At 41.8% G+C, this 16,423-nt stretch overlaps 1 protein-coding gene across 1 annotated transcript; it reads right to left on the bottom strand.

Moving 5' to 3' along the window:
* Nucleotides 1–80: 80 nt before the first annotated feature.
* Nucleotides 81–15,879, bottom strand: LOC102313065 (von Willebrand factor A domain-containing protein 5A; the record flags this gene model as incomplete). The annotated part of the gene is given in 22 exon segments (XM_042217505.1): nucleotides 81–224; nucleotides 813–842; nucleotides 1,443–1,457; nucleotides 1,552–1,575; nucleotides 1,808–1,828; nucleotides 2,348–2,371; nucleotides 2,570–2,584; nucleotides 2,927–2,947; nucleotides 3,327–3,350; nucleotides 3,613–3,627; nucleotides 3,966–3,986; nucleotides 11,683–11,721; nucleotides 12,897–13,117; nucleotides 13,310–13,413; nucleotides 13,484–13,642; nucleotides 13,788–13,902; nucleotides 13,986–14,065; nucleotides 14,817–14,961; nucleotides 15,050–15,138; nucleotides 15,228–15,367; nucleotides 15,497–15,611; nucleotides 15,695–15,879. Coding segments are annotated over 22 exon segments (1,746 nt in total), but the record flags the coding sequence as incomplete, so codon positions are not given.
* Between the last annotated feature and the right edge of the window lie 544 nt (nucleotides 15,880–16,423).

Here is a 16,423-nt window from a genome sequence, read left to right as displayed (position 1 = left end):
CCATTGCGTGCAATAGGTCGGCAGCCTTATGAAATTTCCCCTTGTGGGACTAATAAAGGTATATCAAATCAAATCATTACCTTCATACACAAAGTTTAGACGAGCATCATCATAGTTGGTAGGCGTCTTATGAGATTTCCAAAAGACAGGTAGCTTCTTCTTCATGTGAGTAAATAGCCCTTTTTTGCTGTCAGACTTGTTTGTTGGTTCATAGCTATCAGGTTCTGCGAGATTAGAGAGACCACAACTCAATGAAGCTCAAGTCATTATTATAAAAACACACACACTACAGTCCAACTGGGTGATCTGGTAATTCATTACTTTCATATGACTGATGCTGAGTTAAGTTTATTCCTTTCCAATAAATAGAAATCCACATCCATCCAGTGCAGTAACGGTCATCTAAAACAAAGTAAATAGGAGCTGCTCCAATTCTACTGCCTGTGGGCGTCCTGACTAAGCAAATGTGCAACAAGTGCAATGGTATCTCTCTTAAATGTAGGACAATGAAAACTCTTGGACTCCTATGTCAGGAACTGGTTCATATGTTTTTTTAACAGTCATCACAATGCAGCAATATGTTGTCTCTTGCTGATTTAAAAACATGGAGCAAATGGTGACCTGAGAATTGAGAAGCAGAACAACTATCACTGGATTGAAATGGTAACGCAAAAAACACAAGATGTTAAAGGCTTCCAAGGCAAAATTAAAGATCAACTGTGGCAAACGAATGTGGTGTTTAGTTGCGTGCTTACAGCCATTTAACGTATTTTTAATCACACTGTTTCTGCAACATTTAGCTTTTTACTCACCTCTAGCAGAGCGCATGACCTGCGATCGAGCTAAACAACACACAATTAAAAGTCTGATGTTAAAATCATTAAGTAAACAGTATCATCCATTTTTAAAAAAAAAAAATCATAAAGACATGGTTAATTTTCTTAAAATTGACATAACATGAAACAACTTTTTCTCTATGAGTGTATTTCACATCAAGCTTAGAATGGGTAAAATACTAACTTTGTCAGAGAAATGTGTTAGTTTATTTAGTGATTGCAGACAATTGCTATATTTATAAAAATCACAGAAACAGATTTTTAACCTCACAGATGAATTTAAGTAATTTTAAAAAAACGAAAAAGAAAAAACACAATAAAAGTAAATATTGCCCAAAAAATAAGCTGCACTGATGGAGGTTTTAACTCTCAGAGCGCCTCTTGTTTCATATTTTTTCTTTTTACTCTGTTGTGTGTGTGTGTGTGTCTGTAGAAATTAGTAAACATATTTTTTTAAACTGACCTCCCTTGACTTGCTGTTCAGGAATAATTTATACAATTTAGATTTATATGAGTATGAAGAAAATAAACTCAACCTTCACCTTCATCATCATCAGCCTGTTAATAATTACAAAACAGAGAATACTAAAAAACTTTTTTCCTTACCACAATCGATGAGTGCTGTGAAAGCAAAAACATTTAAAAATGTTTTTTTAAAAAAATCTTACTTACTCTTTTTTATGTTACAATGCAGGAAAAAAACTTTTAAACTTACCTTCATTTCTGGATGGAAGACACTCTAGTCAAGGATAAAAATAGGTGATATTCAATAATTAAGAAAACAAACACAGTGATTGGCTTCTGATGTTGCTATAATTATTTACTCATTAAGCAGTTTTTAAATTCTACAAAGTTATTAGTTATTCAGTAATCTTTGAAATATCACACACATTGTAACAACTCAATCTTCATCACTTGTTGCTTTAGATAATGTTAATAATTACAACACAGAGACACAGCTTTTAACCTACCACGTAGGCTTCCATTACCATCTGTGAGACAGAAGATAAGAATAAGATTAATTATCAGTAACACAATGTATTAACTAAACTTCAAGGTAAAAATAGGTGATATTCAATCAAATACAATGAACACGTTTGTTCCATTGATGTGCGCCTTTTTAAAAATATATAAACCTGACCACTCTAGAGAGATAAAATGGAAATGTTTGAGCATGATGCCAATACGCAAGACATAATAAAAGAAAAACTCAACGATTGGCTTGTAATGTTGTGACAACTCACTGCAAACTATTTCAAGTGTACAAGTTATTCAATAATACTCAAAATAACACAAAAGTTATAGCAATTCAGCCTTCTTCACTTTGTGTCAACAAATGACTACCAATGTAATTAATGACTACCAAAGCAAACCTGAAAATATAAAAACTCTACAAACTGTTTTAAAATGTGCAAAGATGGAAAAATGCTTTTTATTTTATATGTTTTCTTAATTACTCTTTTTTGATGTATAATTTAGAAAAAAAAAAAAAAAAACACTTTTAAACTTACCTGTCCTTTCAGATGGAAGACACTCTGGTCAAGGAAAAAAATAGGTGATATTCAATAATTAAGAAAACAACCTCAGTGAGTCTACAAAGTCTACCAAGTTGTTAGTTATTCAATAATTGTTGAAATATCACACACATTGAAACAACTCAATCTTCAACACGTGTTGCTTTAGACAATGTTAATAATTACAAAACACAAAATATTAAAAAAAGATTTCCTTACTATATTCCGCGGATGCTGAGAAAGCAGAAAAAAGAAATAAAGATGAAAGGTGAAAACATGTTAGCAAACATAATTTACAAATTTTTTGGTTGTTGAGCTTCATACTGTGACTCATCACAAACAATTTAAACGTTTTGCAGAATACTATTCATATTCACTTGCTGCTTTGGACAACCGACTATGTTAATAACTATGAAAAAACCTGGGCAAACATAATAGCTTCTGTACAAACTGCATTTCACATTAAAGCTGAAATGTAGTTAAACAGCAGCTGCGTCACAGAAATGTGTTGGTTTATTCACTGTTTGTTACCATTTACTACATTTATACAACACAGAGACACAGCTTTTAACCTACCACGTAGGCGTGAACAGCCATCTGTGAGACAGAAAATAAGAATAAGATTAATTATCAGTAACAAAATGTATCAACTAAACTTCTCATCATGATTCCCACCAAGGCGTTTAATACACACACACACACACACACGCACACACACACACACACACACACACATATATATATATATATATATATGTACTCGGATACAGGGATGTGAATAACAGGGTTAAAAGTAATGAAGTTACTAACGACGTTACTTTTTTCAGTAACAAGCAATCTAATTAATTACTCTTTCTAATTACTCCATCACAGAGGTGTGTGCTGTCTGAATGCTTCTTGTTTTATATGTTTTCTCTTCTTATTCTTTATTAATGTTACAATGTAAAAAATGAAAAAAGAACTTTTTTAAACTGACCTAGTCTTAGAGGTTGATAATGCTCTGGTCAGGGATAAAATAGATATACGAGGTCAACAGAAAAAAAAGAAAAGGAAGAAAACAGATTCAGTGATTGGCTTCTGATGTTGGTATAATTAGTTACGCATTAAAAGCATTGTTTAAAGTCTAGAAAGTTATTCAGTAATCTTTGAAATATCACAGAAGTTGTAACAACTCAATCTTCATCACTTGTTGCTCTAGACAACAGCCTATGTTAATAATTACAAAACACAAAATATATTTTAAAAAAAGCATTGTTTCTTACGATATGTCTCGAATGCTGAGAAAGACAAAAAAAGAAGTAAGAAAATAGGTGAAAACATGTTAGCAAACATAATTTACAAATTTTTTGGTTGTTGAGCTTCATACATGAGCAGTCAAAAACAATTTAAACATTGTGCAAAATAATATTCATATTCACTTGGTGCTTTGGACAACGGACTATATGTTAATAACTACGAAAACAAAAACCCATAACAGCTCCTGTACAAACTGCATTTCACATTAAAGCTGAAATGTAGTTAAACAGCAGCTGTGTCACAGAAATGTGCTGGTTTATTTACTGTTTGTTGTCATTTACTACATTTATACAACACAGAGACACAGCTTCTGACCTACCAGGTGGGTGTGCACGGCCATCTGTGAGACAGGAGACAAGAATAAGATTAAATATAAGTGGCAAAATGTATCAACTGGACTTCTTATCATGATTCAAATCAAGGGGTTCAAAAGGTACTAGTAATAATATCACAACATTAAATTTTGTACACACAAAACACTGTAAATTCAAATGTTCAAACTACTTAAATTAAGTCATGTAAAGACTGTTTTTTAAAAACAGTTCTACTAACTCAAATAGCTTAAGAGCTCCAAACTTCAAAGGGGGTTCAAACAGGGTATGCCCAACACATTCTACAACAAACTTTCAACCATCTTATTCAACCAAAGATTTTAAAATAGAAGGCTCCCAAAACAGGTCAGTCAGCAAATATCTTTATAGAAATTTTTAAAATTCACAATGGAAAGAGATATAACATGAACCTTAAGGCGAGATTTTTTTATTCTATCATTCATCCATTTTGTTTTAATTTTTTGCTTTTCTATTTCTCTTCTCCCTGCTTTCAGCTCAATCCTAAACATCCTTTCTCCACTAAGCCCACTGTCTCTACTCTGCACACATTCTAACCATCTCACCCTTGCCTTTTTATTTTATTGTCACTTGGGTTCAGTGGCCTCTGAACTGAACTCAGGTGTGAACTCAGGTGTGACCAGCCTCCCGGCAGGTCACACCTGAAGTGGATGATGACACACACCTGCTGTTAATCAGCCTCATCTGGAGGGAGCTACTATAGAGAGTGGCTGAGCTCCTATCAATTTGGGATCGTTGCATGACTAACTGTTAGTTTCCCAGCAAGTCAGTGAGTGTGTGCTTGACACAGTCTGGAGTTTACTGATGGCTGCCTCTGTGTTTTTCCCAGAAGGATTGTGGGAACCAGAGGGCTGAGGGGCAGAGCAAACACACTTGGTAGATGCTGAGAGTGGTCCTGTTGCTGAAGTTGGGATTATCCTGTAATCTCTTACTAACCACTGCTTCAGTGACTGGAACTCAAGTGAAAAGAGATGTGACATTGTACGAGACCATTGTTTCATCTGCCTTCATAATGACCTCTTTTACCTTCTCAACCAAATCCAAGGTGTTCTAGATGTGGTGTTCGGACATGCCTACCACTGGGTTGAGGATTGAAGCCAGAAAATTTGTGAGGTTATAGGTGACCAAGTTGATCATACAGACAACTGATCTTTAAAGGTACACCCTGTTTATGTATCTTCTGTAAACCATACAGACTTGGTGTAGATTCCCCTGAGTATAGCCTGTGGTACGATGCCCGGTCAATATCATTGTCTTGTTCTAACTGTTTCAGACAATCTATCACCCTCTTCCTGTAACCACTTCCTGGGTTTCGTTTTAGAGGCATTTTTGTTACTGAGCAGCGAAAAAAGTTTCTCATGATAGTCTTTCTGGTTTAGTAAAACCATGCACCTACTCTTGTCTGCCAGAAGGATGATAATGTTGTTGTCATTACTAAGTGATGTGAGTGCCTTCCTCTTCTCCATGCTGATGTTGTATTGCTGAGACAGGCCGAAACTCTTGTCCATAGCTGCTCTGCTTCCACATTTGCAATGTTGTTGTTTTGGATTGCTGTTTCTGTGGATGTGATCAGTTCCACTAGCAGGATTTGTCTCGGTGTCACACCAAAGTCAATCCTTTTGCAAGGATGTTTTTCTCTGCTTGGGTGAGTTGTCTGTCAGACAAATCCTTGGTGTGGCATCCTTCTCTTTTCTGACTGCTGAGGACATCCATCCATCCATCCTCTTCCGCTTATATGGGGCTGGGTCACAGGGGCAGCAGCCTAAGCAGAGAAGCCCAGACCTCCCTCTCCCCAGCCACCTTCTCCAGTTTGTCCGGGGGAACACCAAGGCGTTCTCAGGAGATATAATCTCTCCAGCATGTGCTGGGTTTGCCCTGGGGCATCCTCACGGATGCCCAACACACCTCACCCAGGAGGCGCCCATCCTTGTCAGATGCCTGGCTCCTTTTGATGTGAAGGAGCAGCAAGACCCTCCCGGATGGCCGAACTTCTCAACCTATGTCTAAGGGAGAGGCCAGCCACCCTTCGGAGGAAGCCCATTTCTGCTGCTTGTATCCGTGATCTCGTTCTTTCGGTCACTACCCACAGCTCGTGACCATAGGCGAGGGTAGGGACGTAGATAGACCGGTAAATTCAGAGCTTCCCTTTTACACTCAGCTCCCTCTCCACCACAACAGACCAGTACAGTGTCTGCATCACTGCAGCCGCAGCCCCAATCCTGACAACAGTCAGGACCCATTCCCTGACGTAGAGACGCAGGGAACAAACCCTCTCGTCCACTGGGAGAAACCCCAACATACAGGCAGCAAGCCGAGGGGATACCAAGATACCCACCCTAGCCCGCTGCCTCTCACCAGGGGCAACTCCAGACTGAGACAGAGTCCGGCTCCTCTCCAAGAGACTGGTTCCAGAGCCCAAGCTGTGTGTTGAAATTAGCCTGACTATATCTAGCTGGTACCTCTTAACCTCACGGACTAACTCAGGCTCCTTTCCCACCAGAGAGGTGACATTCCATGTTCCAATTGCCAGTCTTGGTAGCCGTGGCTCGGTCCACCAGGGCCACCGCTCCTGGCCGCCGCCCGGTACACAATGCACCCGACTGATACGGAGCCTCCTGTGGGTGCTGGACCGGCAGGACAATGGGCCCATATCCCTTTTTCGGGCTGTGCCTGGCCAGGCCCCATGGACTTGGGCCCAGCTACCAGACGCTCACCCTCCGGCAACCTCCCCGGGCCGGACTAGAGGGCGGGGTCTCAGTAACCCTATCCCAGGCAGAGTGAACTGTTCCCTCTATGGTCTTCTCATAGGTGTCTGTTGAGGACAATCTCCATATTTTGCTGTAGTTTCCGACGCACAACAAGTGAAATGTCCCTTGTTGTCTGGTTTTAGACTTTTCATGCTGTGCTAGACTAGCTTTCTCAGTTAATTCAAACACCTTTTCAAGAGTATTCTTATCTAGAAGCATTGTAAGTCGCTGTCGGATCCGCTCCTCTTTAGATTTTAGCACATCAATGGTAAAAAAAAATTGTGTCTTTAGTAAACTGAAAAAGTGACAGATGTAATGTGTACTACTTAGTCAGCATGTTTTATTTATGTTAGAAGTGCCAGTATTTTCTTTAATTTAATTGGTATGTATTCTGGCCAATCCAGTGATAGTCTTAAGTGGATGAGTGGGATTTGGTGGGGAGCTCTGAGTGTGAGAGAGGAGCTACAGGTATGAAGTGGACATTTGAGCGAGTAACACAGTAACACACGCTGAAGAATAGTGGTGCAACGGATCACAGTTGATCCGAAATCCGAACCGATTGTGATTCGAAAAAGAAAAAAAAAGTATGAGTATGGTGCGCTTGGTGGGTCTGTCAAGCGATAGTTATGGCCAGCGCTAGCGGTCCAAGTGGCGGAGCAGAGGAGTTTGCGGCATTTGAGCAGCCCTTTGCTGCCCAATCCGACCGGGCTAAAGCTATTACAAAAGCTACTGGGGTGTTTAGCTGAAGATGGGAGGCCGTATTCTGTTGTGCAAAACAAGGGGTTTAAAATGTGATGAACGTGCTTGAGCCATGCTATGATATCTCGTTGCGCGTCCACTTCAGTGTGACAAGATCGTTCCAAGCATGTATGAGCAGGAGAAGTTTAAAGTTATGGCTGAACTGTCCCAGGCATCTTCTGTTGCCCTAACTACAAATGGGTGGACCTCCAGGGCAACGGAAAGCCACGTGACCGTGACCGCTCGTTATATCTTTATTTCCGGCGCCCCCCCGTGTGCGGCAGCCTGTTACAGCAGCTCTGCTCATTCTGAGTTTCTTTCTTTCTTATCTTTTTCTTCTCGTAATTTTTTATAACTAACGTATCAGTAATTAGACTCTGCAACCATGTTCTACCGTTTTGTGCTAGTTCTGGTCGTTTTTCTTAGTTTATTTCTACTTTTTTCACGCGTGTCTGGGGACCCAGAGCAGGGATCCTTTGTTTACAGTAAGGATCAGCTGTTAGCGCTGCGTCCCGCAGCGGTACTGCCGGCGGACAGACCCGACATTCCCAGCGAGCTGAGGAGGAAAAGACGGGGGTGTCGTGCTGGGAAGGAGCGCCGTCGCCCGAGAAGGAGACGTTATCGACCATCTCTTCCTTCTGTAATTATTGGAAACGTAAGATCTTTGACATTGAGCTGTTGGCCGTTAGCATGCGTCCGTACTACCTGTCCCGGGAATTCTCGCATGTTATCGCAATAACAGCGTATGTCCCCCCCTCGGCCAACGCGGATGCAGCCTGTGACACTCTCCACTCAGTGGTCAGCAGACTGCAAACACAATCTCCGAGAGCCCTTCTCATAATATCAGGGGACTTCAATCATGCCTCTATTGGACTCCACACTGCCCACCTTCACCCAGTATGTGACCTGCTCAACCAGAGACAATAAAACACTGGACTTACTGTATGCCAATGCGAAGAGGCATACAGTTCATCACCTCTCCCTCCACTGGGCAAATCTGACCACAACCTGGTGCACCTTGTCCCTGTGTATGAGCCCTTAGTGCGCAGGGAGCCACCAGCCACCCGCACAGTACAGAGATGGTCGGAGGAGAGCGAGGAGGCTCTTAAGGATTGTTTTGAGTCGACTGTGTGGGAGGTGATCTGTGACGACCACGGAGAGGACATCGACAGCCTTACTACATGCATTACTGACTATATTAATTTCTGTGTGGATAACACCGTACCTACCAGGACTGTACGGTGTTTCTCCAACAACAAACCTTGGATTACCCCAGAAATTAAAGCTGTCCTCAAGCAGAAGAGGAGGGCCTTCAAATCCAAAGACAAAGAGGAGTTGAAAAGGGTGCAGAGAGAGTTGAGGGGACTGATAAGGAATGGGAAGGACAGCTACAGGCAGAAGATGGAGAACCAGCTTCAGCAAAACAACGTTGGTGAAGTCTGGAGAGGCCTCAGAACCATCTCAGGCCACAAACAGCAGAACTCTCTGCCTGGGAGGGATGTGAGGTGGGCAAATGAACTGAATCATTTCTTCAACAGATTTGATTCAGCCATGAGGCAGTCTGCAACATCGGCTGCAGACTCACCCACCCCCACTGCTGCTGTTCCACCTCTGACACCTCAGACACTTCACACCTCCTCTATTCACCCTGCTCACTCCCCACCCCCAACAACAGCATCCAATACACACTCAACACAAGGCTCCAGCCTGTCTCTCTCAACCACCCAGGTTAGGAGGGAACTGAGGAGGATTAATGGCAAGAAGGCAGCGAGCCCAGATGGCATCAGCTCGAGGGTCGTCAGGTCCTGCGCGGACCAACTGTGTGGGGTGATGGAGCACCTCTTCAACCTGAGCCTGAGGCGGGGAAGAGTCCCACAGCTCTGGAAAACCTCCTGTGTTGTACCAGTGCCAAAGACTTCACGCCCCAAGGACCTCAACAGCTACAGGCTGGTGGCTCTGACATCCCACCTGATGAAGACCCTGGAGCTGTTGGTCCTTGCTCAGCTTCGGCACCTAACAAGCTCATCACTGGACCCACTTCAGTTTGCCTACCAGCCTGGCATTGGAGCGGATGATGCCGTCATTCACCTCCTACATCGTTCCCTCGCTCACCTGGAGACCGCTGGAAGCACTGTGAGAATCATGTTCTTTGATTTCTCCAGTGCCTTCAACACTATTCTTCCCTCGGTTCTGAAAGACAAGCTGGAGAACTCTGGAGAGGACCATCACCTCACTACCTGGATTTTGGACTACCTCACCGACCGACCACAGTATGTGAGGACTCAGGGCTGTGTGTTGGTCAGGGTCGTCTGCAGTACGGGGGCCCCAGAGGGAACGGTTCTGGCTCCGTTCCTCTTCACCATCTACACTGCAGACTTCTCCCACAATTCCACCCAGTGCTTCCTGCAGAAGTTCTCTGATGACTCTGCAATAGTCGGCCTCATTACTGATGGGGACGACAAGGAGTACAGAGGACTGACTCATGACTTTGTGGACTGGTGCCTCCAGATCAACGCCAGTAAAACCAAGGAGCTGGTGGTAGACTTCCGCAGGCACAAGCATTCTCCACTGCAACCATTGAACATCCAAGGTATGGACATTGAGGCTGTGGACAGCTACAGGTACCTTGGTGTTCATCTGAACAACAGACTGGACTGGACTCATAACTCAGACGCCCTCTACAGGAAAGGGCAGAGCAGGCTGTACCTGCTGCGGAGACTCAGGTCGTTTGGAGTGGAGGGCCCACTCCTGAAGACCTTCTATGACTCTGTTGTGGCTTCTGCTATCTTTTATGGTGTGGTCTGCTGGGGCGGCAGCATCTCTGCTGGGGACAGGAAGAGACTGAACAGGCTGATCCGAAGGGCCAGCTCTGTTCTAGGATGCCCTCTGGACCCAGTGGAGGTGGTGAGTGACAGGAGAATGGCGGCTAAGCTGTCATCCACTGTTGGACAACATCTCCCACCCCATGCAGCAGACTGTGACAGCACTGAGCAGCTCCTTCAGTGGGAGACTGCGGCACCCACGGTGTGGGACGGAGAGATTTCGCAGGTCTTTCCTCCCCACTGCTGTCAGACTCCACAAAAAGACTTTAACTGATCAAACACACACATCCACACATGTGCAATAACACTAAGTGCAATAATCTTTTCTGGCATCGTTGTATTTTTACTCAGTTGTATATAGCATTCGTATTCTATTTTTATCTTATTGTATATTTTTATTCTATTTTATTCTACTGTATATAGTATTTTATTTTATTCTATTCTGTACAGTTGTGTACTGTATTTATTCTTATTGTATTCTAATTTTTGCTTCATAACTTTTGCACTGTCCACTTCCTGCTGTGACAAAACAAATTTCCCACGTGTGGGACTAATAAAGGTTATCTTATCTTATCTTATCTTAGCAAGCTCCTTTGACGATAACCGGTAACTCGTGTCACTAAAACAGAACAGTTCCTCCACCGCCTCCCAGATGCATCCTGTTATTACACTTTTCTAGACTTACACAACATTTGCAATCAGTTTACCCAGACAGACTATGTGTCTGTGTTGTTAACCTCAGTGCATGACCCCCCTCTACGTCATCTGTTACCAGGCAAACTCCAGTGCAGCAGGCTGCTGAATGCACACAGGCAATATGTAGTAAATTATACTGTAAACATGTAGGCAACCTTTCAATAGCTGAACTTTGCTCCATTGATCGGCCAGACATCGCGCTGCCCGTAGCTTCAAACCATTAATTAACTTGACCGAGCTTCAACCCTTTAATTATGCAATATGTGTATAACATGATTACAGTTGCACCTGCAATGAAAGATTATAGTGCTTATGCTAACACCTGAAATACAGACTTTAATATAACCTCACCAGTTTCAATAAATGTGTCAATGAAATGACAATAATGATAAATCATAAATGATGCAACAGTAATAATAAGGATTATGAATAGTAACATAGATTATGAATGTAAAATAATATTTCATTCCGATACTAATTAAATGTAAAATCTAAATAATATTTTCCGTTGTCATTTTTAACTTATTTCGAAATACTAACCTCTTCAGTGTTTTTCACTGTACACAGGCAAAAAGAGTAAACACGAAGAAAAACCCTAATATGAGTAGTTAAAGGATCTTTCAACATTTTGAAAGATCCTGCAGATGCTTCTTTCAATAACACTTATTCAGGTTTTTACTTACTACGTAGAGAACTGTTCACCACAGGAGGACTCTGGATCACTTTAAAGATAAAGAAAAGAAAAGACAAAAAGAATGAGTTCAAGTTTAGAGAATCAGTGAAAAAAAAACCTTTCTCACATGCATCCCTCTCTCTGATACTGCTGTCTGATGAGTACCTACATTCTACCATACATTACCACCTTGTTTCTACTGTATTTTTTTGGACCACAAGGCGCACTGGATTATAAGGTCCATTAAGTGAAACAAAACAGTCAGATAAGTCAAACTTTACTCAACTCATTCTTCTTGCTTCCTTCACTTCCGTACCATTGATTCATTAATGTTTATAGCAGCTGCTCTATTCCCATATTGTTGCAGTATATTAATGACTAACCTCGTATTGTGAATAGTTTATCTCAGTTGTTCTCCTGACTGACGTTTGGTTCGTTTACAGCATCCTGCCATGCGATTGCATTTGTCCCTAACTATCGGGAACCCTCGTTAACTTTTATCGAGTGGAAAAAAGCCTTAGCGTTCATCCTCCAGCTTCACTGTGCTAATGTTATGCTAACATAGCTGTGTCTCTAGCAATAATGTAGCACATCATTATATACCAGCTAGTCCATCTTCAGTGACCCTACAAAAGTCACTGCTGTTTAGTTTTCTGTCTTCATTTAAGTTGGAAGTGATAGCAGAGCAGCACTTTTAATTTTTTCAGAAATCTCGGTCAAAACATGGTATATCATGTTTAGGTGGAAACTAGCGAGCTAACTTCCTGATAACTTCTAATTCTATAAAATTTAATAAATTCTGTTTTCATGAATGCCTGAAGATGAAAGATGAAAGAATGTAGACAGTTTTTAACTCTCAGTGATGCCACAGTGTTTGTTTAACTCCAACAATCCATCAAGCAGTGTGGCTTCGTAGCTTACCAAAGTCGTACTAAAACATTTTTTGACGGATTTTTGAGCACCATGCACAACATAAAATCGGTTCAAGGTCAGTAAGCACAACCAGAATCCATGAATTAGGCGCACCGGAGGTGCACTGTCGAGTTTTGAGAAAATAAAGGACGTTAAGTGCGCCTGATAGTGTGGAAAATACAGTACTTGTTGTCTTTTCATTTCAGTCTGACTTTCTATTAAACCAAACATTTTACTGATTTTATTCATGCTGAACCATCTTTGCTTCAGAGCTGTGGCTGACTTTTAGTTTTGCTATTGGGAAAAACTCACTGGCTGTTGGAATATTTCTGCGCACAAGAGGTCCTTGAATCACTTTGCTGTTGTCTTTGTTGACAGCAATGAAGGCAGTAAAAGAACAGCTAACTCCTGATTGGACACTGAGATGCACCACCTTCTCCTTCACACCTCCACCTTGCTGTTCTCTGTGCTCTCTCTCCTCCATCTCCAGGGAGCGAATCAGAGTTCGAGCACCCAACCTGTGGACTGTTAATCTGCAGATAATAAGGAACACCAAGAGATGGGTGACTTAAGTGTTTCTTTGTTTTTTTTTTAAATACTTTATTTCAGATGTGAACACAACATATTTCAGTTCATATTCATTATAATCTACTGCTATTTTCAACCCAATATATCTAAAGTCATGAACCAATGAAAAGTACTGAGTTTCTTAAACTCTGTTTTACCCAGTGTCCTCTGCAGGTCTGAGACTGAAGTGCAACTGGTTCTCAGAGGGATGACCTGCCAGGCTGTACTTCACCGTCACACAGCCCTCTGCTGCCTCTGAGCTCTGACACAGAATCACAGGGTCAGAAGTTATGAAATAGTTAAACAACAACATGAGAGGCTGCTGCTCCTACCTGTCCAGTGAGCTGGGCATAAATCAGCGACCTCTGACCCTGGAAAAGTGCTGTGATTGGTGGAGAGAGGACAGTGACAGACACTTCCTTTGGTAAATCCCATGTGACTGAGATGTCGACCACAGTCGGCTGCAGAGCAAATCGCAGCGACTGCATCACCTGAAAAATAATGAAAAACTCTCCAAATATACACAAACAGCTGGAACAGACATTTTACTCACTGCAGGTCTGATCACAAATATGCATCTGCTGCTGCTGCTGCTGCAATGCTTAACTTGTTTTCTTTTTGTGTTTAATGTCTTACTTTTGCCTGCATCCTGTCAGTCCCTGTGATGAACTGAGCATGACCTCCTCCTTCTTTGGCCATCCCATTGATGAGAGCAGAGCTGGCCCCTTCCCCAATCCCAAAAGAGAAACACCTGCAATACAACAGTTTTCTACATAGAGGACATGTTGGACATTCTGTAATTGTGTAGACGTACTTGTGTTTTTGTGGTTTCACCTGTGAGAATCTGAGTTCTTCTTCACCAGATCTATCACTTCTTTGGTGTTCCTCACCTCTCCATCAGTAAAGACAAACAGCTAGAGAGGAGAGTTGGCACATGAGGACAAAACATCAGACCCAGAAACACACAGCTTGTTCTGAGAGCTGAGTTAGGATTCAGAAACACAAATGTTTTTATGGTAGTGTGCAAAGAACAATGTACAGTTAGTATGAACTCCAAACTAAAGAACAAAGCTGTTACATGAACAACGATTATATTCACAGGGTTAAAATATGTGATATATTTTAACCCTGTGCCAATGCTGAGAAAACATTTGTAGAGCGTGTGTGGTCCAAGTTTTGTCCAATGTTTTTATGAAACTGAATCTGCTCTATGTAGATACATCCCTATAAAGCATCTTCATGGTGATATAAAAAAAGCTAAAATATCCTAAATCATTATATTTTAAGATGAAGTTGTTCTAAGGCTAAAGCAAGGCAAGCAGAAAGTAAAATTAAGTTCAAAGGAAATTTCCAGGAGATTAATGCAAAGCAGTTTGTTGTGTGTGTGTGTGTGTGTGTGTGTGTGTGTGTGTGTGTGTGTGCGCGCGCGCGCGTACGGGTTCTTACTATCTTGGTGGGGACCAAAGTCTGAAATTTACTGTACTGGTGGGGACCAAAATCCAGGTCCCCACGTTGTTGGAGGCATTTTTCACACTTAAATTGTGGTTTTAGTGTTTTAGGGTTACAATTGGTTTATGGTTAATGGTTAAGTTTAGGGTAAGCATTATGTTATTGGGATGTCCCCACGAGGACAGCAAACCAGAAGAGCGTGTGAGTGTGTGTTACCTGTCTTGGCTGATTGGGAATGCAGGGCTGGCTGTAAATATATTTGAGGGGCTCCAGGATCTCAGTTCCTCCAAGATTAGCCTCCATCTGCTCAACTTTCTTCAGAGACTCCTTTATGGTCTGCTGGCTGTACTCCACACTCTTACTGCCATCACACAAACACATGCACCAAAACACCCATTAGGATATTTTAACAAAGACAGCAGGGCCTTTGATATGAGGGAGAGACTCACGGGAAGATGTGTTCATAACAGGACCCAAAACTGTAAATGTTGAAATAGCAGCCCATTGGTAAGCTCTTCAACAGGAGCAGCAGAGTATCCTTAACAGAACATTGAAAATATAGTGAGGCCACTGTGTGAGAGGAACAATTTGAAACTAAAGAGTTTATGATTAAAATATTACAGATACCTTGGCACTGCGGATGCGAGTATTACTCATACTTCCAGATCGATCCATTAAGAACACAAACTCTCCACATGAAGCCATTGCAGACTGGGGGAACTCAGGGTACAGACTCACCATCACCACTGGATCACCCATCAGAGAGCCTGAAAAATAACAGACAGAAAAATCTGAGAAATTGCTTTTTGTTTATGTCAACATTTTGAACTTCCAAGCAGAAGTAGATAATGATTTTTAAAATTGGCAAATCAACTACTCCTATCATTTCCACTCACCCGGCTCAGCAGAGGCCTGTCCTGCCTCCACCACAGCAGTGGGCTGGTGAGCATCTTTGTAATAAATCAGCAGTTCAACATCTCTGTCAAACTTGTGTCCTGCAGCCAGTTTGACCTGCAAACCACAAACACATTCATATTTAATTCTCAGTTATAAGTAACAACCACACACAGCAGAAACATCAGCACTCTACCTACCGTGGCCTGGGTTTGATCAGCGTTGAGGTACTGGAGAGGGTCCAGGGAACAGTTGGACTCTACTTTAGAGATTGGATGAGGAGAGGACACGCGGGCAGAGAAAGACAGACTGTAGGGCACTAACCCCACACTCGAAAGACCCCCTATGAGCAAGTTCCTTGGCAACAATGAGAGGGAAAAGCTCCCTATTTACAGGTAGAAACGTCCAGCAGAACCAGGTTGAGGGAGGGCCAGCCATTTGCCAAGACCGGTTGAGGGTGAGAGGAGTAAAACAGGACAAAGACATGCCGTGGAAGAGAACTTGAATTAAATGCAGAGGTATGTGTAAACGTATAGTGAGTGAAAAAACACTCAGTGAAGAAAAACACTTAATGCTTCATGGGAACCTTGACCTATTGCAGTGTAACTAAGGGAAGTTTCTGGGCCACCTGATCCAGTCCTAATTAGGGGAAGGCTGTCCTGTAATTAGTTAAGACTGCTGGGTCTAGAGGTGGCTTTTAAAGTAACAGTTGAACTACTGCCAGTCTGAAGACCTGTGGTACATAGCCGCTTAATAGAAATAGGTTGATCATATTTAAGAATGAAATATTAACTATTGGCAGAGTTTCTTTGAACAGTCTTGTAGGAATGGGGTCTATGAGACATGTTGATCATTTGGAGGAAGTAATGAAGTAATTACTGAAGTTAACTCAGAAAGATCAATTGAAGAAAAAGATGAAATAAATACCA

Source organism: Haplochromis burtoni, unplaced genomic scaffold (genome assembly GCF_018398535.1).
Source record: "Haplochromis burtoni strain Fernald_Lab_line unplaced genomic scaffold, NCSU_Asbu1 Contig_2092, whole genome shotgun sequence".
Lineage (NCBI taxonomy): Eukaryota > Metazoa > Chordata > Actinopteri > Cichliformes > Cichlidae > Haplochromis > Haplochromis burtoni.
Note: the sequence above shows the minus strand (reverse complement) of the source record. Positions and strands in the feature narration are given on the sequence as shown.